This window comes from Leuresthes tenuis, unplaced genomic scaffold (genome assembly GCF_036924035.1).
Source record: "Leuresthes tenuis unplaced genomic scaffold, fLeuTen1.0.hap1 SCAF_21, whole genome shotgun sequence".
Taxonomy (NCBI): Eukaryota; Metazoa; Chordata; class Actinopteri; order Atheriniformes; family Atherinopsidae; genus Leuresthes; species Leuresthes tenuis.
The window spans coordinates 4,639,502-4,664,303 of record NW_027325375.1 but is presented as its reverse complement, the minus strand read 5'-3'; the positions used below and the strand labels follow the sequence as shown (position 1 = coordinate 4,664,303).

The window sequence follows — 24,802 nt, the reverse complement described above, 5'->3', positions numbered from 1 at the left end:
CGTGAAATATGGTACATTCTCTATATACAGGACCTCTCTTCACTACTTTTGGTAATATTTGATACTTTTAACCATAATTTGATCATGTATTAAAGTGTGTAATCGATTTTTTCATATCAGATTTACATTTAAAGAGGCTATATATATATATATATATATATATATATATATATATATATATATATATATATATTTAGCCTTAATTAATATATCTAATTAAAGGTGGGGGTAGTTTTATTCAAGACACATCTTTTTAGCTTTACTGTCATTATCTGTCAATATCTGTCATTTCTTCCACTGAACAAGACCGGGAAAGCACACCAACGTATCATTGACACAAGTTAACAGCATTGGCGAGTGTGTGTGAGCAGTTAATAATTTGAAGAGTGACAACTCTGATTATGGTTTAGTCGACATTAAACCCACGGATAGAACATTCGAAGACGAGGTTGACTCAGAAAACCGCAGGCAAAAAAAAAAAAATATTACAGCGGGTGGTGGGAGGGATGGTGTTGTGGCTGAAACCAATGCTTCAGAAATGCCCAATCTGAACTCATTCATTTGTGTTCCTTAACTCTTCTGAAACATGTGCGCGGAGCCTTCAGTCTCCAACAAACTACCCAACTATGAGGCTCAAACCGCCTTCCTGGGAGAGTGGGGACGCTTCCAGCAGCAGGTTTTTTTCCTGCTCTGTCTAAGCGTCATCCCCAACGGTTTCTCCGGCCTGTCCATCGTGTTTCTCGCCGACACGCCGCCCCACCGCTGCCTCGTACCCGCGCACCTCAACCTCACCGCAGCATGGCGGAACAGCAGCATCCCTCTGGAGAGGGACGAGAGCCGCGGCGGCGCCTTAATGCCCAGCAGGTGCTCCAGATTCAAGCTTGAAGAGGTAGTGAGTTTCTCGGAAAGAGGCTTGCTACCCGGCATTGAAGTTAATCTGTCTAATGTACCAAAAGAAGGCTGCCTCGACGGATGGGAGTACGACCAAAGCATCTACACATCTACCATCATAACTGAGGTGTGTGTATAGGGCTTTCCAAAAGGCAGCTGCCCTCAGCACAAACTTGGAAAACTGGGTGTAAACTAACTTTTCCCACAGTAATGTTACAGTCATGAATATTACAGTCACATTTTAACATGTGTTGTGCACTTTACGCTTCCTAATTTAATCTGTACAGTTTATTTTTGCCTGTGTGTTTTGCAGTGGGACTTGGTGTGTGATGAAAGCTGGAAGAACCCACTGACTTCTTCTTGCTTTTTCTTTGGTGTTCTCACTGGCTCCTTCATTTCAGGACAGATCTCTGACAGGTTATGGACAAAGACTAGTGGTTTAAGAAATAACAGAAAAACAGACATGATCATTGATGCAGATAGTACAGATCTATCCCATGCAGACAGTACAGATCTATTAAAACAGAAGTCTTAGAGTAAGCCAATCATTCTTATTGCCCAAATTCAGTATGTACTCTTGAACCCTCAGCCAAAAGTCATTTGAGTTCATCGTGACACCATTTATCCCACTGTTAATGAGTCACTAGATCTTTCAGCTACTTAAACTTTGTATTGTTAGACTTTTTGTTTCTTTCACTGTTACTTACCGGCAGTACTGTCTCCATTAGGTTTCTGTGGTTATCCATTTAAGGCAGCTTACTAACAACATTGCTGCCAGTGGTGACCAAACTGTTTGAGTAGGACAGACAGAAGTCAATGACAACTTGACTAAAAGGGACAAAACAAAATACATAAATTGATTTCACTATTTCTCTGAATGAATTTTCTTTGAACCAGATAAGCTTTTGATCATTATCTGGACAGGACCTGCATATGCTGCGGAGGTTCTGATTTGGGTTCAGAAATAAATCTGTTCAGCACATTGGCTAACTACTGTTGTACCACTAGTGATCTATTCACAGCAGATTACTTCTAAAACACACACACACACACACACACACACACACACACACACACACGCACACACACACACACACACACACACACACAGAGTAACTTTAAGAACCATATGATGTCATAAATTATAGTCATGATACAATGAATTTACAGCAACTAACTGTAAAAATAATGTATGCTTTACTCAGATATTTGTAGTATTTTACTATAAATTACAGTAAAGGCAAACTGGTTATATGTTAACAGTAAATTATCATAAACTTTTAAAAAAATTACAGTGGCTTATAAAAAATGATTTAGTGGTAAAGATGATTTATGGTTTTCTGAATAATATGTGGTATTCTCCTGTGAAAATGACAGAAAACTTAACAATTTAGGTCAAAATGTGATGGGGGAACCTTGCTGGTTAGTTATCTTTCAGAGAAATTGGGACTTGTTCAACAACATAGCTCAAGTTTTCTTCTTAATTAGGAAACTTAGAGCTTAATCTCTCCTTAAAGATGATGTACAGGACCCCTTAAATCTTAAATTGTGTTTTGGGTCATCTAATAAATTAAGCACATCTGTTCATCCTACTTTGCCATTTATCTGCATCTCAACCAACACCTGAGAGAACAATCTCTGGCTCTGCAGCTGCTTTCTTCACAACCTAGTTACCATTTACACAAGATAAAAGCAGATAGGAGGGGTGAGAAGCTAGTCTACTGTACAGTAAAAATGCTGTAAGACAAAAATAGTGAAAAAAAGATAAAGGCATAGTACAAGTTGAGGAATGTCAGTTCTAAATGAAGTAATGTAACAGCAGACAGACTCTTAAATTGTGTCATGAATTACATTCTTCCACATGTGAAAAATGCTTACTTGGTCAATCTTTTGTGCCTTGTGTAAATTTCAGATTTGGGAGAAAAATAGTGATGTTTGTCACAATAGCACTCCAGACAATCGCCACATTCGTTCAGGTTTTCTCTCAGAGCTGGACAGCCTTCTGTGCCGTGTTTTTTGTTGTCGGCTTGGCTCAAATCTCCAATTATGTGACTGCATTCGTCTTAGGTACATCAGTTATTTTGTTTTCAGCTTATTCATCATGATATCCATGATACTATATATTTGTTTAAAAAAAAGTATAATTTAACATGTGTTTCAACATGTGTTAAGGCACCGAGATATTAGGACCAAGGGCTCGGACAATTTTCTCCACTGCGGGAGTGTGTCTGTTCTTCGCTGTGGGCTACATGCTTCTGCCACTGCTTGCTTTCTGCATCAGAGACTGGAGGATGCTTCTTCTCAGCCTCACGCTGCCAAGCTGCCTCTGTTTGCCTCTCTGGTGGTAGGTGGGTGTGTGTGTGTGTCTGTATGATTTCTGAGGTTATGTAATGAGTTTTTCATGCTTCATCTGTTTCTGCATTATTTATAAAAAGCTTTGTCGATTGTGTTTTGGCAGCTTTAACAAGAGAAAAATCTGTTGATTGAGTTTTGGGATTGACATGAATAATTGCAAGTTTTTTTTTTTTACATTTTAGGGTTTCTGACTGTTTCAAGACGTACTTTTTGATAAAAAAAATTCGGATAAACACGTTACACTTTTACATTCACGCTTTTTAAAAGGGTTGCAAGACTTTGTGAAATGTACTACATATGAAGACATGTATTCAAATCCTATGTTTAATTGAAAGTGGTGCAGAATGTTTATCAGATGATGCATTGGTGCAAGGGATTTTTTCTCATTTATTAGTTGAGTTTATTGGCAGGAAGTCAAGGTCTCAAAAGAACATCCCTGAGAAGCTGAGTTTTTCAGTTGCAAGGAAAAAACACTCTGTTAAAAACTCACCGAAACACTGGCCGTGTACTTTGGGCCGTCACATCCAGAAACTCTACTTCCTTCTCTGCAGACTCAGTGGTCATTATGTGCTATTCAGTTATCAGACCTGGGAATTTAGCTGATCTAGCCAGAAGCACGTTCTTGTCTCACAGAGCAAGCCAAGCATGTATAAGTACATACGACTGGAACAGTGAGGCTGTGAATGGCTAATTAAATGTGGCAATGGGAAATTGTGCTGGGATTTGACTGGAGAGGGGCCATTCAGCTTGTTAACTGCGCACACTTCAAAAGCCACCATATTTGATGGCAGTGGGTAGAATAGTAGTAGTAGAATAATAGTAGAATAGCCCATAGGGTATGGAGACCTTAAACATCTTTGAATCTACCATTGATGCTGAATGATATACACAGGTTTTGAAGCAAGTTTTGCTGCTATCAGCATGATGTCTTCATCTGGAGAGGCTTTGTTTATTTCAGCAAGACAATTCCAAACCACATTAGGCCCATTTTACACAGTGTCACAGCTCTTTTGAAAACAGGGTTGTACAATCAACATTATGCTGTAGACAAAAAATTGGAATTATCTAGAAGCAATTAGCTATTAGTAAACATCCTACAAAGATAGTCGCCTCACAGGTAGATGGTTCCTGGTTCAAATCCCAGCTCCCACCGTTCTCTGTGGAGTTTGCATACTCTCCCTGTAGGTTCTCTCTGGGTACCCCAGTTTAATTTCATTATCCAAAAACATGCATGTTAGGTCGATTGGTGATTTTAAATTGACCTAATTTGTCTCTAGTTTGGTCCTGTGGTGGACTGGCTATTTCTCCAATGTCTACCCTACCTTTTGCCAGTTGGCAGCGGGGATAGGCTCCAGCAACCCTAATGCCACAACCCTGAATTAAATTAAGAGGGTATAGAAGATGGATGGATCCAAAAATATAGACTTAACCGGACTAATGAGCACAAAAACTTCACGTCGATGTTAAAGCTGGGTTTATGTAGGTATAACTTTTATGGAAACACTCCGATTTAACACTCTGACAAAACAAAACAAAACAAAACAAAACAAAACAAAACAAAACAAAACAAAACAAAACAAAACAAAACAAAACAAAACAAAACAAAACAAAACAAAACAAAAACAACAACAACTGAGCAGTACCTTCCTTTAAACTGTGTTTTTTAAGTTTTAAATGTATTAAAGTGTGTTTTTTAAGTGCACTTTGGATTGGACCTCTTTGTCTTTCTGTTGTGTTATGAGGCAGGTTCATCCCAGAGTCTCCTCGGTGGCTGCTTTCTCAGGGAAGAGTGAAAGACGCTGAGGTCATATTCAGACATGCTGCTAAGCTGAATAAGATTGAGCCTCCGCCGGTCATCTTTAGTTCTTTGCAGGTGAGAGCACAATTCTATTGCTGTAGTAAACAGATTCAAACTAATCATCACAGTATACTTTGTCATGAGAACATAACTTTTGCATCTGCATACAATTGATAAAATGATCAAAGTTAGTCAAAGGTAAATCTGACTCAGTTTTCTTTTGCTTTTAAGTCACTGTCCGCTCTCTTAACTGCTACAAACCTTTTGCCAAACCAAAATTATTATTGGTTTACTGACAAAGCTTGAAAGACATATCAGTCAAAGGCTCAGGGGAACAGAACCATATAATCTGTAACTGAGAAACAAAAATAAAATAGTTTTTTTCTTTTACATGTATCCTAATTGGAAATGTGACGTTTGTTATTCATAATTTATAGTAATACGATGAATTAAATCAAAGATACTGAGTAAAAATGCTTTCTCATTTAGAGACAATGACAGTGGCTGAGGGAGCTGCAGCTTCAGAGGACATACAAACTATTATAATTTTTTTATGATGCCACTGCATGTAAAAGTTAAGTTATCAGATGTTTTTCTCTATTCAGTCTTGCACTTTGTGAGCTGCCCTCGCAGGTTTCTCATCCAGCTGCACAGACAGACCAGTGTTATTCGTCCAACTTGGAAGAAGGCTTGCTTTGAAAAAAATTAAGCTTTTAGAGCATGTTCTGCTGTACTACAGTTACAAAAGAGTTCTTGTTGAAGAGAGGTGTTTGTTTCTTTTAAAAATGATTGAATTCTAAGTAAAAAAAGGAATAAAAAAATCAGAAAGCAGTTGATAACGAGGGTGGAAACAAATCAGTTATCTTGTGTGAAGATTCAAAGTGCAATGAGCTTCCTGAGCCATCATAGAAACCACTTGACTTTTCTGTAACCCTTTAACCCATAAATCATTGGTAATTGTTTCCCTGCTCACACTGGGTTTTAGGGGAAGGTGAGGGAGGATGAACCTTTCAGGAGTCACTGCTCAGGGTAATATTTTGTTGTTTTCTCATATTCCACATGAGAACGAACTCACTGAATGTCAGTTTACAGAAATATCAAGATTTATGCAACACATTTTGGTCTCTTTCTGGAAAAGTTACACCAAAAGTGAGTAAATCAACAGTTTAAGAAAGTTGAATGTATTCTTTTATTTTGTACAATTTTTAAATGAGAAAAAAAAAGCAACATACTGCAAAAGTGAGCTCTCAGATAAGTTTTTCCAGCTGTTATTAGTTTGTTAGGGCTCTGGCTTAATTACAGTCATCATTTGGAAATGTATCAGCAGCAATGGGCTCTTTACAGCTGCAAGCAGGTTAATAGTTTAAACAACTGATGCCCAATGCAGAAGAATGTGATCGAAGATATGAAAACAGTTTGTAATGCTAAGAAATGAACAGAAATGAAGATAGTAAAAGAAACAGTCAAGGTCAAATTGAGATCTTTAAGAGAACTGATGTAGGATTGAATTTAGAGCAAATTATTTAACTGAAAAAAGAAAAAGAAGAAGCTTTAGTAGAGTCTGTAGAGATCCTGCACTCGTCTGTCCTGCAGCAGCAGCTGCACAAATATGACCTTCCTTAAGTCAACAGAAGAAAACCCTTCCTGCATCCTCACCACAGAATTCATCATCAGAGGTTTGCAATGTAACAAGCTCAACAAACCCTGATGCATTCTGGTAATAAAGTCCTGTCAAATCATCTAAATCAGCTAAATTACAACTTTTTGTATGAAATGAACAAAATTATTAATGAACCAAAACAATTTAAGGAGGCTGACGGTCTTCCTTGCATCCTGTCTGGGTTCGAGTCCCAACCTGTGGCTTTTTGCTACACGTCATCCCCCTCGCTGTGCCCTCTCTTCTATAATGCCATTTAAAGTAAACACCAGTAGTGCCTGAAAAAACTAAATAGTGTAGATTTCCAAGAAAAGCACACCTCCCCAACTGTTAAACACAGGAGTAGCTCTATCATGCCTTGGGCTTGTGTTGCAGCCAGTGGTACAGGGAGCATTTCATGTGCTTGTAGAAAAACAGTTAAATTAAACACTTTTAAAATCTGGAAGCAAACTTAAATGGATGGATTCTACAACAGGATAATGCTCCTAAACATATTTCAAAATACAACATGGACTGCCTCAAGCGAAGCAAGCAAAATGTAATCTCGTTCCCACTGCAACACATACTGGCGCTTGGTCAAGAGCCTTTTACAACCATTCTGATGCACAGGTTGCACAACTGCTGTATACTGCCAGAGCAATGCAGTGCAAACAAAACTTGAAACCTTTTGTAGGGAGAATGGATGAAAATTCCTCAAACAATGACTTAAAGTTTTAGCTGCAAACACATTTATATGCTGAGATATGTACCAGAGGGTACGCTGACAGATGCCCAAACTTTGCCTTTAGGGGTCCCGTTCATTTTTGTTGTTATAAAGCTGATTAATATTGAGATAAGAAAAAGTTAGAATTTACTTAAAGAAAATCTTGAAACTGTGGGATGAATTTTTGAAAAACACAATTGTAACTTCTTTAACATGGGACTTGATCCTTTTACTGTGGTAATAGTGCAAAAATAGATGAGCTGTCATAGTGGAAATGTAATCATAGTTTATGTTTAAAGAGAGCTGAATGATTTTGATTAGTTGTAAATGCCTTTTTCTATTCCCCTGCTGCTCCTACAAACAGCTGGTTTCTGTGTCATGTAACTAAACCTGTGAGCTTGATTCTGAGAAACCGAGCTGCCACAAATCATGACCTTTACTCAGTGCAGACACATGCTGTTCTCTAGTTATCTTTGTTATGAGCAAATGACCCTTTGAAAGTGGTGCTTACAGCCAATATAATTGGTATGTAATTCAATGATAATATGCAGGCACTGAACAATTCAGTTCTAATGCACCAATCTGAGTCCAGAGTACTTCTAATCCGTCATGTGGGGGCACTTTCTACATACATGTATAGGTATATGAACATTTTAATTTGTTCCAGTAACGTTTGTTGTACTCCTTAGACTTAGTAATTTGTGGGAAACTGCTCAGTTCTGTTTTTGGCAGCAATCCAGGCTAAATTGCTTGGTAAATAACAAGTGGCGCATGGTAACATGATAAATGACAATCCGTTACAGCACTGAGAAACAGATTTGTTTGCACTCAGCATATGTGAACGTGTGTGCTCAGTTAGCAAGTGGTCACGCATCCCTCTCATGTTATTTCTAGACTGACGGCTTTTCTCTTTAAATGGTTGTTTTTCCTCATGCTCTGCTGCCCCACAGAAAGACACTAAGTCTGAGAAGAGGAGGCCCCACAACATCTGTGACCTGCTTCGTTCTCGAAACATCCGCTGGATCTCCATCACGCTGTGGCTGGTCTGGTGAGTCCCTGCTGTCCCAGCTGGCCTCCACATTCCTCACAGTGACCATGAGTACACAGAGACTCAGCACTAACAAACAGGCATATTACAGAGCACACTGTTGCACATATGGTGTACATGCACAGTTTTTGCCTGTTCATGCGTCATCTCAGCCACATGTCAACCTGTTTTACTAACAACAAATAATGACCTGTCAGGGGCTGTGAAGCCTGCAGCTAAGATCAAACTCAGATTTTATGTAACTGCACAGTATGTCTTTAGTGGTCTTATGCATGCTGAGTCTGAAAACAAGCTCTAAATGACATGCTTTCTTTCATTTTTAATTATCTTTTAGACAGTTGAAGGACTTACAAACTTTTAACTGTCAGATCTGAAAAAAAACCAACAAAAAATATGTACAAGTAAGATGGGTCCTTGCTCAGGTGCAGGTGATCGAGTAGCTGTTTTCCAACAGAGCAATAACTTATTTGATCCCAGCCCCTACACATCTTCCTTGAAGACTTGGAACTCTTACATTGCTCTTTGGTATGTGACTGTAGAAGAAAAAGAAAGTGCTGCACACACAGAGCGCATATAGATAGTAAGAGGCTCACTGTGAGTGTTTGTGTAAATGAGTGAACGAGAAACACACGTTAAAGCAATTTGTTGAAACAATCTTAAGTTTGAAAGGTGATAAATAAGTCTTTATTTTTTTCATTTTCAAAAAATGTTTGAACACTGGAGACAGTCTATCAGTCTTATTCTCAGTGCACAGCTAAAATCAATCATTTGTTATTGTATGTAAGGGCATTAGTGTGACTTATTATTAATGATGAGTGAAATATAAAGGGTAAAGAACATTAGGTCCTGGATTACAGTTTACATATTTTTCAGGGGTGGTCTTATTTTTTTCAGATAGACAATGCCAAACCACATTCAGCACATTACAACAGCATGGCTCAGTGTCAAAAGTTAATGTTTTAAATTCCCTAGCAGGCAGTCCAGAAAGGTTAATACAACGGGAGCGTTACAAACAGCTAAAATGCTGTCACAGGGTATCAGCCAAACCAGAGAAAGAACTCAAAAGCAGGATTCGGTTGAGAAGAAAATAAAAGATTTATTCTTAGTGACCAAGTAGAATGAACAGGCAACGTTGAATAAGGATCCAGGTTAATGGTGAGAAACCGGGCAGCGCAGGAGTTTGAGAGGCAGGCGTAATTGAATAAGAAGAGGTTGGTTAATTTTGAATCCAACAGGGAAAATGTTCCAAAAAGGGGATAGAGACTGCCTTACTGCGAGCTGGTGAAATATGACTGGAGGGTGGGGCAGAGTCAGACAGGCGGGAGGGTGTGTTCCAGGGTGGCGGCGGGTGAGCAGGCAGGTGGTGAGGTGGACGTGGAGGAAGATCTGAAAAAGGCAATGATGTTGGTTGGTCGAGAAAGGAAGCCAGGGACTCCGACAGAGTCTCGGGAGGAACGTGGCACGGGAATGGTAAAACGATCTGGCAAAGACTGCTGCTCCTTAAGGATGATTCTTGATGCCAGTAGATGACGAAACAAGTGTGACAGCAGGCAGCAACCAGACTCAGCCCTGGTATCCAAGGAAACCTGCTCACCCAGCCTGAAATTCAGAAACACACCTCCAAGCCAAGTCAGATCATGACAAATCCTATATTAAGCAAGAACGAAAAAGTTTTGCTTCCAATACTACAGCAAGTGGTTTTCCCAGTTTCTAAAGTTTAGTTAAAAGGGGTGACCCAGAAAGAAGATTCTCCTTTCCCAACCTTAACTTTTAGTTTGAAATAAATAGATAAAATGTCTCAGTTTGAACATTTCTCATGTTATCTTTGCACTGTTTTTAGATTTTTTGTTAAATTTAGGGTTCGGTTGAAGTATTAGGGTTTTGGATAAGAGACGCTGATAAACATACTTATGTGCAGTAGTGCATAAAATAAATCAGTTTGTTTTTTTTGCGTCAAATTTTTCCTCGACAGGAACACCATTACCGTCGCCTACTTTGGTCTTTCGTTGAACACGGCAAATCTCCATGGGAATCCGTTCTTCAACTGTTTCCTGTCAGCTCTGGTGGAGTTCCCAGCCTACACTTTGTCTTGGGTCATGTTCCGCTGGTGTTCCAGACGACTGAGTCTCTCCTCAACTCTCTTCACTGGAGGGTTGTTTCTACTCATCGTACAGCTCATACCAGCACGTATGACACCACAACTGGCAACAGTTTCATACAGACTACGTTTCTGCCCTTTAATCATTCGTTCAGTTAACTGAGTCAATGACTCACAAACTTTAACAGTGTAATATTTCATTCCCTGCAGACTTGGTCTATGTAGCTATAACACTGGAGATGATGGGGAAGTTTGCTGTGACAACAGCATTTGCGGTTGTGTACGCCTACTCAGCAGAAATCTACCCCACTGTCCTGAGGAATACAGCTGTTGGCACTTGTTCCATGGCTTCAAGAATTGGCAGCATCATTGCTCCCTTCTTCATTTACTTAAGTAAGAATGCTGTTTCTTTTCCCTGAAGTACATTAACTTTATGGCACTCCACTTACATTCACTGTCCTCATAAATACAACAAAGCAACATAGGCTTAATAATATTAGAAGTCATGTACTGTCATTCCACTAATTTACATTACTTGTATCAAACATCCCACCATGATATGGGAATATTACGGCCTCTTGAAACACAAAGTGAGAGGACCACCTGCTCAGTTGCAATATTCACAGTCACATTTTTAGTCAACTTTTTAGCCACTTGATCTAACTTGCCTGTTTTTGTACTCTTGGAGGAAACCACACACAGAAACGTAGAAACGTTCCAGCCAGAAATGAGAGCAAGACCAACTACTTGCTCAAAAACATAAAGGCAGGCTTTGATTAGAAAGTCCTCTGTAATGTCCTAAAGCCTTCATTTGAAAAAGAAGTCTACCTTTGTCTTTTCTTAACTGCTCTATAGTACCATTATAAACTAAGCTGTTTCTCACTGTCTGCTTCCCCTTTTATTGTGTTGCCACAGGAAGCTATTCCATTTCACTGCCTTACATCCTAATGGGAACCCTCACAACTCTGGCAGGGTTGCTGAGTCTCCTGCTGCCTGAGAGCTATGGAATGCCTCTGCCTGACACCATCACTCACATGCAACACTTCCCGGGGTAAACCTGCACCTGCATTTGAGAGACCAGTATTATCATATTTTAGGATTGATCATTAGTTTAGAATTTTACACAGCATTTTGGAATCTTCATTTTCAAACAGGATCAAGAATGATAATTCATTTTCATGATACATTTGTTTTACAGAGATAGAAACAGAAACATAAAACATTCCTCTATTAGGATAGAGAAAAAGGCTTTTTTTTGCAAATGACTCTTACGGTTACGTTAGTCCAAGAGCAAGACATTTCAGTTTCACAAAAAGTGCTTTAAAATTGTCCAAATGGAGAACATTACCTGATGAAGTGCACATTTATTGTGTCCCCATGTTCTTGCTACATGATGACGTTCAACTGCCACATATAGCTGCATGGCGATATTATTCACTTGTAACGTCTTGACACTGCACACACGGTACACATTATTATTTCTGTCACTTGTATGGAGGAGGAAGGCTGGTAGACGACGTTACTTGGTTGATAGTTGGGCACTTTTCAACAGTCTATTCACTCTTCTACTCTCATTCAAAATCACAACTTCTATGCCTGCGAATGGTTAGAGTTATGAATTGAAAGTACACAGTTAGGCTTAGATATTAAAGACATAGGGTTAGAAGTATACAATGATTTTGGTCATGGTTTTGTCGTGATTTTGGTCATGTGGAAATCCCTTCTGTATTTCGCGTTTTCTGGTAAGAGTAGACTTGTACGTGCAGCAGATTTTCAATCGTTAACCTGGCAGTGTGTTTATGCACAATCCCAGACACATCTTGCCCTTTGACACTTTTACAATATTGCCTAAATGACAGCATAAAGATGAAATATTCCTCACATGTACAATAAGTAACTAATGCTTTCTTAAAGTCCAAGTTCAAACAAACTGTTCTCTGCTATGCACAATCAACTGCCGTATCACGTTTTCATATTCAGCCAACCAACCAGGCTGTTTGCACATACCATGCCACTGTTAGACATGCTTAGAAAAACACACTCTTGCAAGCTTAACTATGCATGAAAGATCAGTTTGATAATAACTTGTGGCTTGATGATGATATATGTTATTTTTGATATGAAAGAAAGTAAAGAAGATATGATTAGTGCGTACTAGAGGTTGATTGTGTTGCTTTCCTCTTGAGCCAGGCTCGCTTTTTCCCCGTTTGAAGTTTGTGGTCAGCTTAGCCAACTTTCAGCTGGTTATAGAAACAAGAGTGGTGTCGAGCACATCTAATAAAATAGATTTTCCCAAAATGATCATCTCTTCCTTTGATACCGTGGTTCCTTCCGTGGAATATAACTCCTTCAGTAAGTTGCCTTCCGTGTCATGAACAAGAAGAAATACTTGGAAGAGTAAAGGTGAGGTATTCAACCCCAAGACAACCATACCAGCTGTTCATTATGGTGGAGGTAGCCTCATAGGAGGGGCTGTTTTGCCGCCCGTAGAATTGACAGAATAGTGGAACACTGAAAGTAAAAGTTTCAGATGACATGCACGTAAATTTCCAACCTGATGTACATTGTTAAAAAATGTTCTTCCTTCACCTTTTTATCCAAGATAGTTTCAAGGATCACTGTGTATTATTATTATTTTGTATTTCCAGATGCTGTCGGAAGCCACCTTATACACTAACGCACACTGAAGAAGAGGAAAACACTGCTGAAGGAAAACCTCCACACATTAGGAGCAGCGCTCAAATCTGACCTGTAAATGACTGGCAAAACATTTCTTTTCATATATATCTTACAAAAGGATTGTTATGTTATCATGTATGTGTAGTGTGTGATGCAAGCATGCATGTACTACAGAATTGGCTGTTAAAATGCAATTTAAGGAATAATATTTTCTTTTCTACAAAATATTGTAAGGAAACTATCTCTCCCTGTGCTTTACGCATACTCACCATCAATGCAACTGCTACCATACTTATGTAGCACTGTTCACATTCCATTCTACAGTTAAAAATTGATAACAAAATAAAAACACATAACAAAAGTTTAGTTTCTACTAAATATTTTGTATACATATTTGTGAAAATAACATGTGAAGTGCAGCAGAAAATCCTGTACGCTTCATCAGTTCTTTAATAAACTGTATTTGTAAAACTTGGTTAGGAAATTTAACTCAAAATACAAAATGACTGCAAAAGTGTTTTTTCTTAAGTCTCTCTTTAATGCAGGGTGTTAGAATTTAGCTTAAAAAAATAAAAAAGCTATAATAAACATACAAACAACCAAAAAACACAACTTGATATAAGTACTCAAATGTCCACACTGTACATGCAGTGCCAGTGAAAAGGATGGACACATACAAAAAAAGATTTGATGCATCCTCCAAATATGGGAAGTAAAATAGATTTACGCTTATGTTACATCAGGCCTTAATCTGCTGATTAAAAACTTCACATGTACAAATGAATAAGGCTTAACAGCAGCTGCTGCACATTAAGAATGTTAATCAGTGACTCAGTCATTTAGTTGCTATTAGAGTGTGTCACAGGTGTGTCACAGGTGTTGAATGTACTTTTGTTGTAATGAATGGGCACTTCATTCTGTTGGGAGCAGAAAGGGACACTGTTAAAAGCTGCAGTGAGAGATATTTTTTCCACTTCAGAAACCATTTTCAGCATCACAGCATTTTTTGTGTAATAACAGCATCAGCGTTATCACATCATCTCTATCATAATGGGCAGGGTTATGTGACTGATGGTTACAGAAAGGACCACAAAAACAACATTAGTTATGATGATAATAATGATAATGTTTTAAAAAGTTTAAAATTCCAAAATTATTTCTAATTATTTGCATATTTCCTAAGTCTGACAGAGAAGAAGCACGAGATATAACATCTTACTTTTCCCGCTTATGCATCTGATGAATAGTTTGAGGCAGAGGTCGTCCAAAACTCTCCGGTAGGAAGAAAGTGGCAAAAGCAGACAGAACTGACAGAGTCCCCAGAATGATATTGGGTAGGTTCTTAAAGTAAAAAGCTGCACCAGTAAAAGTACAAACTGAGTCATTGACTGTGTGCCGTGTTGAATTTAATTCACATTTGAATAAAGAAAGTGATTTTTTTCTCCAATAGCAGTTTACTTACTCAGCTGTAACAGAAAAGGTGCGACACAGTTTCCCACTCTGGACACACAAGTACCCATCCCTACTGCGGTGCCCCTCAGCATGGCTGGATACAGCTCGGCTGTGTACGCATACATCAGGGATGTACCTGCGGTTATAGCAAATTTGCCCAGCATCTCCAGAGCAATAGATAGATTTGACAAACCTGAAGGAGAAGATATAATTTGGCAAAGAATCTAAAAGTGCAAAGACACAAAGTCTGTTTCTGTAGGCTCTGTATTAGACTAGATGGATGTAATCATAGGTTTGGAGGTTTTTTAGATCTGTTTACAGTTAATGCATTCATTCCCTCATCTGTTTAAGAAAAACACATTTCACACATAGAAGTGCTGCAGTGATAATTGTGGGAGTTTAGTCAAACATCTGAGGTATATACTAATTGATTACTGATTATGCCGTTCCATAAGCTCTTGTTTGACAAACTACTACTGCCGTTATTTTTTCTGCTTACCTTGAGGCACCACTTGAATGATGTACAATGACACTCCACCGAGGAGCAAGATACAGATGACAGACAGTCTTCGTGGAAGGTTGCGCAAGGCCAGCCAGCTGGAAATATATGCAGGCACCTCTACAGCTGCTGAGATGAAACAGCTGACATAGGGATCAGAATGAAGACTGGATGTGTTGAGGGACAGGCCAGAGTAGCCAGTACTCAGACTGAACCTGGAACACCAAGTGAAACAAGTGATGGTTGGAAGGTTGATAAGACACCAGCTTGTCAGTGCTCTGTACAGAAGACTTATTCTACTGCACATTTACAGGGTCATATGATCCAATTAGTTGGACTTGGGAGTATATTGAAAAGCATTTGAGTCTCTCACTGGCACTTCGTTCATAAACTCTGACAATTCTCCTCATTGAATGCGCAGTCAGCTGTTAAACTTAAAGCAGTGTCAGGGAATTCTGGACCTGCACTCTCTGATTTTGAGGTTGTATTGTAAGGTTGTGCGATTTTATTGGGCCGTTTATAATAAACACAGCAATAAAAAGTATAAAAACATAATGTGGAGCAATTAGTCTTTACTTTGAGGGCATTTACAGCCCTCAGTAGTGTGAAATTAATGTTTTAATGAGCTGCTGCTAATAATGCTCAAAATCTAACTGATTGTTCTTTGACCAGAAACTCACCACACCAGACACAGAGTGGCAACTGTGCTTCCAATGTTTGTGGTCCTCAGTAGGTTCAAGAGATCGTAATTTTTCTTAGCTTGTCTCTCATCAGCCTGAAAGATACAAAATCTCTGTGTTAGCAGCTGTATTGTTTTCGCTGTATTGTATGGGGCTCCTGTGATAACAGTTGCTCGACAGAGAAAAAAAGAAATTACAAACAGTGTGACAGTGTGATTTTTATCAAATCAATTATTTTACCAAAAACACCTCAGAGTCCCGTTTCTCTGTTTCTACGTGATTAAACTCAAAGCCAACATACATGCACAGTGGTATCACCAAAGATGACTTGTGGAGCCTCAACGTTGTTCTTCTTAGCAGCACTTCTAATTATGTCCTCTGCCTCTTTCACTCTTCCCTGAGAGAGCAGCCACTGAGGAGACTCTGGGATAAACCTGCCGCAGTATTCAACACAAAGACAGAAAGGCTCAGTCTTGATCAAAGTGGTGTAAAATACTTTCTTTTTAAATTTCCTCTATTTAAAAAAGATTGGCAGGAGGTTACAGTGCCAAGTAAAGATATTATTTTTTATCAAAATAAGTACAATGTACCACCAGAAGATAAGGGAGAGTAGGCCAGGCACAGACAAACCCAATAAAAGAGATTTCCAGTCCCTTAAAAAGTAAGCAAACAGAGGCAGCATCATGTAGCCAAAGGAAAAGCTCAAACATATGCCCAGAGATGAAAACAGGACTCGCACATTGCCAGTAAAGATCTCAACGCCTGCATAAAAAGAAGGAAGTATGGAGTCAGTAATGAGAATAAGCAATGTTTACTCTGTATTTCTGTTATTATTCAAAATCCCTGACTAATATGCAGTAACTAAGTATGATATAATACTATTTACCTAGCACAAATGCTGATGCATAGTTGGAGATATTTCCCAAACCGCTCATGAAGAGCATGATGGAGAACACTGTCCAAGAAGGTGAGAAGATTCCAGCAAAAGTGAAAACTGTTTGGACTGCAATGGTTGCAAAGAGAACAGGCTTTCTTCCAAATCTGCAGTGAACAGTCGTACAATGAAAAAAAGAGCAGATAAACACAGTGAGAAAAAGGAAAACGTATTTGGATGATTCTTCAATGCTTTTTCAGTCACTGTATCCTTTGTCTTGGGTTCAAAATTCATAATACTGTATGCAATGCAGCAAAATGTAAAACTAGAACATAATGAAATAACGTTAATGCATGAAATTATGAATGGCAGCTTTCAGATGAAAAATAACTACAGAAAAATGAAATAAAATGAAATAATAATAAAAAAGGAAACAGATTTTTCAACTTTACTTGTCTGAGAATAGTCCTGAAAAGAAAGATCCAACTAAAACTCCCAGGAAGAAAACTGTGGCTGTAAATGGCTGCTTCCACTGCTCACTGCACACCAGGTCAAACTGGAATACGTTCATTTAAGAATAAGACAGTGAAATAAACATGAAATGCAGATTATTTTCAGATGTTGTCAACAAACCATTCGACACTTGATAATGCTTAAATTGATTAATTCAAAAGTGAAATAATAATTTTTTGGGCAGACATTGGTAATGCTTCAAATTTAAGGCAGACCCTGTCAAGTCTTTGCAAGATGAACATGTGTAAAGATGAGAAGAATCTCTCAGAGATTCTGGGGCGGTGCTGTCATTGGGTGCGAGGTGGGGTATAACCTTGACTAGCTGCCAGTCCGTCCCAGGGCCACACAGACACAAACAACCCTACACGCTCACACTCACTCCTAGGCTCAATTTACAGACACAAATGAACCTGACATGCATGTTTTTGGACGGTGGGAGGAAGCCGGAGTACCTGGAGAGAACCCACGCATACACGGGGAGAACATGTAAACTCTTTTAAGGCATCTATTCTTGAAAATAATTACCTTGTGTAAAGTTGTGTAATTTTCAGTCTCATTCATAGCCAAATGTCACATTTACCTTACAAAGGCACAAAATTCTCAATTTTCAAATTTGTGAATTCTTGATCACAAATACACTGCCTGGCCAAAAAAAAAAAGTCGCCACCTACAAAAATAGGTCACACACACTCTAATATTTCGATGGATCACCTTTAGCTTTGATTACGGCACTCATTCAGTGTGGCACTGTTTTGATAAGCTTCTGCAATGTCACAAGATTTATTTCCGTCCAGTGTTGCATTCATTTTTCACCAAGATCTTGTATTGATGATGGGAGAGTCGGACCACTGCACAAAGCCTTCTCCAGCACATCCCGAAGATTCTCAATGGGGTTGAGGTCTGGACTCTGTGGTGGCCAATCCATGTGTGGAAATCATGTCTCATGTTCCCTGAACTGCTCTTTCACAATTTGAGCCCGATGAATCCTGGCATTGTCATCTTGGAATGTGCCCGTGCCATCAGGGAAGAAAAATCCATTGATGGAATAATCTGGTCATTCAGTATTTTCAGGTAGTCAGCTGACCTCATTCTTTGAGCTCATAACGTTGCTGAACCGAGACCTGACCAACTGCAGCAACCCCAGATCATGATAGGTGCAGCACTTCATCTGTCTCTCCTCTTACCCTGACGCACCAGTCTGGACTAATCACACCACATGACTTTCTTCCATTGGTCCAGAGTCCAATCTTTATGCTCTCAAGCAAATTGAAGCCTTTTTTTTCCAATTAGCCTCAGTGATTAGTGGTTTTCTTAAGGCTTCACAGATGTTCAGTCCCAATCCCTTGAGTTCCCTTCGCATTTCGCGTGTGGCAATGCTCTCACATTCACTCTTAAACATAGCCCTGAGTTGGGCTGTTTTTCTGCGATTTGATTTCACCAAACGTTGAAGTGATCGCCGATCACAATCAGTTAGGATTTTTTTCCGACCACATTTCTCCCTCGAAGAGGATGATTCCCCACTATCCTTCCAGTTTTTAATAATGCGTTGAACAGTTCTTAACCCAATTTTAATAGTTTCTGCAATCTCCTTAGATGTTTTCTTTGCTTGATGCTTGATGTATGCCAATGATTTGACCCTTCTCAAACAGACTAACATCTTTTCCACGACCACGGGATGTGTCTTTCGACATGGTTGTTTAAGAAATGAGAAGCTACTCACTGCATCAGTTGGGGTTAAATAACTTGTTGCCAGCTGAAAGATAATCGCACATGCAGTAAATGTCCAATAGGAGGCTCTCTCCTATTTGCTGAGTTAAATCCAGCTGGTGACTTTTTTTTTGGCCAGGCTGTGTATCTTATTGTCCTGCAAGCTATACTCATGGCCAATTAACACTGGGACAAACCAAATGTTGTTCTTATAGTGTGGCCATGCTTTAGATGTATATTGGACATTGATAGATGGCTGATACAGTCACCCTCACAGTATTTTTTATGTGCCGTTCTAAAAATGTATCCGGGTAAACTCTTACAAACATGGCAAGAATAGTCTCTACCCACATGATAACTACAGTACATAGCACACAACAATGACTGCTTGTAGACAAAGTTATATGTCTTTATTTATAGTTAATGTATAATTTTATTGAAATACATGTAATATATATACACATTTATATATACATTTGAATATTTTATATAATAGAGGCCTTGCTCAAAAGTTGTTTTTATGTCCACAGTTCCTCCATGTTGGATGAGAAAATTGTTACTACAGTTTGTGTAGAATTGAATTGTATATTAAAGCAAGATCAGGCTTATGTTTATTTGCTGTTAATCTCTAATATAACAGGAGAGATTTCTTCTCTCTACCAGTGTGCACCTTTGTTTACAGATGATGAGAGAGAGCTTTCTTTTACTATAAAGTGCTATCATGTTAGGCTGTCAGTGTGCTTTTGGTTGTTATTTAGCTGGCACATGCTTAGCAATGATTGAATTTGGATTGTTTTGCAAACGAATATTTATTTCACTAAGGATCTCGCTCAGGTTATGGGGATGTTTTTGTATCAAGCTGATGCAACTTTATGAATTTCTTTCACTTATTTCATGTGAAATGGAGTTCCTGAGGACAGGGGCGTCGTAGTGGGGTGAAAAGTGGGACTGAGTTACCAGGGCCCCAAGTGGTGGGGGACCCTTGAGGAGTCTTTTTCCCCTTTAAATATTAATATGATTTAAAGATCACAGTAAATGTTGCTAACTAATGTAAATTTAAGGTTTTGGGTAAATAAATCAGTTGATTGATGGACTGAATTTTGTGTCCTAGACTACATATAGTGTCTGAGTACAGGCACCCTCACACCTTGCACGAAATGGTTTAGTCTGCATTCGCCAGGCTTTTTAGGCGCGCTTTTAACTTTTAACTTAGCGTTCATTCTGCTGAAGCTGCATTGCGCAGCACGTTGAAGATGATGCCCAAGTAAGCAAAAATAAGGTTTTTAAAAAAAGGAAAAAGAGGCAGGAGAGAGGAAAAAAAAGAAATGAGGGAAAGAAACTGCTGACCTACTTCTTTCCCAAGAAAGGTAGCAGCAAATGTGAAAGCAAATAGCGCATAAATTAACTCCTGTGGTTATAAAACGCTTCAATACCACCGCGAGTGTCAGTGATAAAAACTGCAGAACACAAAATTAGAAATAAGGTGACGCCTCCTCTGTAATCTGAGGTAAAGTCAAAATTTTTTTTTTGCATAGCCTACCACATCACTGAAATAGTATACCAATTCAAAAATTCTTATTGATATTTACTATTGGGCCATAACATAATTAGGCTAATAGCCTGACTTAGTAGGCTCAGTGTCATAGGTTCATAAGGAGGCTGTCAAACAAGGAGCAAAGCTAACTTGTGAAATGTCAGTTTCAGAAACTGTCACAAAGGGTGATGCAGCAACAGACCCCTCATCCTCTGATACTGTGGACTTGAGACAAGGTGAGTTTAAAATGAAAGCACATCATTTTAGCTATTTATACTGTAATAAGTCATGCTCTGTGTTTTACTGTAGCCTAATTAAAATAAGAGACTAAAGGCAATTCCATCCAAAGTTGAGTTGACTTTTTTTTGCCACATGTCACAAATGTGTGTGTCACATTTGGCACTTACTGGGGTATACACTTCTGTGTTTAGCACTTTGTGGAAGTCTGTTTTCTTTTTGCCCTTTTTTTTTTAAAAGAGTAGTGAGTCAAGTTTTCAGGCTGCCTTTGGTGGCATCTACTGTTATAGCTTTTAATCATTCTGAAAATAAAACAACAATTCAGTTTACAGAAGTCAGTGTGATAAGGCTATTTTTGTTGTACATTTAAGAGAATAATGTGTGGTTAGTTCACTGGACTGGTAGTAAGCCCTTTTTTGATACTTTCAGCGTTGGGGGTGGGGGGCCTTGCATAGGAGATCATTGGACCCAGAATTTGGTGCTACGCCCCTGTCTGAGCAACTGTGTGACCAACGGGATAATGTGAGCATTTCCACATCAGAGTAAATACCCAGTTTGCTTTAAGGATCCACAAAGACCTCTTAAGCAGGACGGAGGACTGCTGAATGGCAACGTGCAACTCTTTCACCCACAGCATCTAACATTAAATCCCTTTAAAGTGCTTTTATTAACATTAATATTGCCAAAATCAGGAACATCCTGTCTCAGAGTGATGCAGAAAACTGCTCCATGCATTTGTTGTTTCAGGATTGGACTACTGTAATTCTTTATTATTGGGCTGTCCCACAAATTCTCTGAAAAGCCTCCAGCTGATCCAAAATGCTGCAGCCAGAGTTCTGATGACAACTAACAGGAGAGATCATGTTTTTCCAGTTTTAGCTTCTCTTCATTGACTTCCTGTTAAATTCAGAATAGAATTTAATTCTTCTCCTCACATATAAAGCTCTTAATGACCGAGCTCCATCATATCTTAAAGATCTCATTGTAAGATATTTTCCTAACAGAGCACTGCGCTCCCAACGGCAGGTTTAGTTGTTGTTCCCAGAGTTTCTAAAAGTAGAATGGGAGGCAGAGCCTTCAGTTATCAGGCCCCTCTCTTGTGGATTAAACTGCCAGTAAATGTCTAGGAAGCAGACACCTTTTCCACTTTTAAGATTAGGCTTAAAACTTTCCTTTTTGATAAAGCTTATAGTTAGGGATGGCTCAGGTGATCCTGAAACATCCCATAGTTAAGCTGCTATAGGCTTAGACTGCTGGGGGACCTCATCTGTCACACCTTTCCTCACTTTGCTCTCTTTTCCCCCCCGTTTAATTTCTCAAATGATATTACGTACATGCAACATTATTTCCCTGTTCCAACAGATATCCTTTGAATGGCGTTATGGTGTTTTTCCCCCCTCTTTTCCCTCTTTTTTGTCTTCTCAAACCCCAGCTGGTTGAGGCGGATGGCCACCCTTCCTGAGTCTGGTTCTGCCAGAGGTTTCTTCCTGCTAAAAGGGAGTCGTTCCTTTCCAAAGTCGCCTCAGACACACTCAGGACGGGAGATTGGACTGAAGTTTCAGTGCAATCTGTTGGTTTCCTTAGCTAGGATATTGTTTTTGAATTGGCTCTACATGAATGAATTGGATTATTTTTAAATGAATTGATTGGATTTCATTGGATTATGATTACAATTAATTGAATTCCAATTAGCTTGAATTGCACTATATTATTTAAGTGACTTGAGATGACATTTGTTGTAATTTGGCGCTATATAAATAAAATTTAATTGAATTGAAACTCACATATGCTCATAAACAGCCTGTAAGGGAGTGTGAGGATCAAAGATATTTGAAATGAAACATTATGTTTATGTTTTTGTATGTTTATGTTTATGTATTTATCAGACGCTTTTATCCAAAGCGACTTACAAATGAAGATATAACAGCTATACAAAAAGCTAACAATAAACTACATAGAAGAAACTCACTAGTCCGATTCTGTCAGAGGTGACAGAGTAGAGATAGGGTGCAGGCATAGAAGGAAGTGCAGAAAGATAAAGAGCAAAGATAGAGGGGGTAGGTAAGTACAAGTTAAGTGCTAGGATAGGAGATGCTCTCTGAACAGCATTACTAATGTGATCAGCTCTAGACTACAGCTCAGATAAGCAAACACTTGCATGTACGTGGTCCTACTTACCTCAGTAACAATGGTAGAGTGGTAGATGTTCTTGCTGTAGCTCCAGCCATCCATGCAGCTCTCCTGCTCAAGTTCAGTGACGTTGATGTCCCTGCCAGGAACAAATCCCCAGGCAGAGAGATTTCTGACTACATCCAGTTTGTATCTGCTGCATCGGCTCAGCTCTTGTTTCTCATTCACCACCTCACAGTCACATAACAAACTTAGCATTACTGATAAGCACATCTCTTCAGTTAACTTATGGCTGTTATAGATATAGTAGATATGACTATGGTAGAAAAATTGTAATACAATATCTGACAATATCTCTGCAGTAGTCTACAATATTTATGATAAGAAATGTAGAATCCCCTTTTTAAGGGTTTAAATGCAGTGACAAATTAGCACACCCATAATGAAAATGTTTCATACTTTGTTAAGCATGCCTTGCAGACAATGACTGCCTTAAGTGTGGAAGCACACATCAATGTGCTTGTTGTTTACATCACTGCATCTTGTGGTAAAACAGTGATGATATACAGATGCAACATGAAAAATAAATACATATTTAGCTTTTTTTTGTGAAAAAGAAACCTTTCATTAACTTTGTCCATTTTAAACCTTAGAGTCAACCTCAAGATATTTCTTTGTCACCTGGAACAGTTGCCTCCCTGCTAATTCAGCAAAAATCATTTCAGGGACTCACCAAATGCTTCAGTTTAAATTTTTAGAAGTAAATAATGTTTGATTGTAAGGTCTAGCTTGTAAAATTGTCAAATTGGTTTGATTTTTGGTCTATCTTTGACACTCAAATGAATCAATTTGACATTGGTTTGTAGATGTTGCTTTGTTAACTTTAGACTTAGCCGATTAGGTTTCCTTACGAAGACTCCTCGATGGAGATCCTGTCTACTTGTCAATGCTGCAGAAAGGAACTATCACTCCTGTGTCAGCCGAACCCCTCTTCTCATCTTTTGCAGTTTCATCCTAAAGTTTTCTGTTGAGTGTTACAACTAAGGCTGTTGCATCTGAGAATTATTCAAGAAATGGTATTTTTTTCCAACTGAAAATTGCAAATGATAATCTTCATACCTTTCAATGTGTCACAGAATACCAAATGAGTTTTGTAATTGTAATTGCATTCTTTTAACGTTTGCACTTGCCACAATAAAAATCCTAGAATACCTATGGCTGAAGTAGTACAATGGCAAAGATTGTCTTTTTTTTAGGGCTGTATGTATGTTTTAAAGAGTAACAATCAAACAGAAAAAAAACAACAAGTGCAGTTGCTGCATGCTGCACCAAGGCCAATACACTATATTGCAGTATTATAAAATATGTTGTTACATGCAAAATAATTTCAGAACTTTTCTGACTGCGGTCCACTTCTTCACCGAGTTTCATGAAATTTTGCAGACGGACAGCAACAATCTCATGAGAAATGGGATAAATCTGCAATGCTATCTTTATGAGTTCATAAACGGATTTACCTCGATAGGGATGATAGCTTCGTGCCAATCTTGGGTCAAGTTAACCTCTGGAATCAGACAATGGTGACTGGGAATGTCAGTCAGAAAGACAAGGGAAAAGGCACCAAATCCATTTGGCAAAATGCTGGCACAGAGCAGGAAAAATACACTCTTTTGGAAATGTCCCCACGATCCTAGAAATGCTGTGGATTCATCATAATCCTGCATTGTCACAGACACCAAACTGTGCAAACCTGTCTATCACAACGTCCAGACGTGAAAGACACACACACGCGCACCCACGGTTGTCCTTGTCCACAGTTTATGGTGTTAAAATTGCCAATTCTCTGAGGGACACTCCACAGACAAAGTTCAAGTCCCAATGCTAAATGATTAACTTTTTTTTATTGTTAAAGGGTAATACATCAATAGTATAGCAAAAAATGTTAAT

The 24,802-nt window shown here is 38.7% G+C and overlaps 2 protein-coding genes across 2 annotated transcripts; one reads left to right on the top strand and one right to left on the bottom strand.

Annotated features, from left to right (window-relative positions):
* Positions 1-580: 580 nt before the first annotated feature.
* Positions 581-14,468, top strand: LOC140280098 (organic cation/carnitine transporter 2-like). The gene is made up of 10 exons (XM_072375367.1): positions 581-1,018; positions 1,205-1,308; positions 2,804-2,958; positions 3,064-3,235; positions 4,993-5,119; positions 8,355-8,452; positions 10,425-10,639; positions 10,761-10,943; positions 11,466-11,601; positions 13,199-14,468. The coding sequence occupies exons 1-10, from the start codon at positions 587-589 to the stop codon at positions 13,296-13,298; spliced, it is 1,722 nt and encodes a 573-aa protein (XP_072231468.1). The 5' UTR covers positions 581-586; the 3' UTR covers positions 13,299-14,468.
* Positions 14,381-24,579, bottom strand: LOC140280101 (organic cation/carnitine transporter 2-like). Its single transcript, XM_072375368.1, has 10 exons — positions 24,373-24,579; positions 22,904-23,086; positions 17,187-17,290; positions 16,747-16,901; positions 16,451-16,622; positions 16,168-16,294; positions 15,861-15,955; positions 15,181-15,395; positions 14,692-14,874; positions 14,381-14,584 (listed from the first exon to the last, which is right to left on the bottom strand). Exons 1-10 carry the CDS (start codon positions 24,577-24,579, stop codon positions 14,445-14,447), a joined length of 1,581 nt encoding a protein of 526 aa, XP_072231469.1. The 3' UTR covers positions 14,381-14,444.
* Between the last annotated feature and the right edge of the window lie 223 nt (positions 24,580-24,802).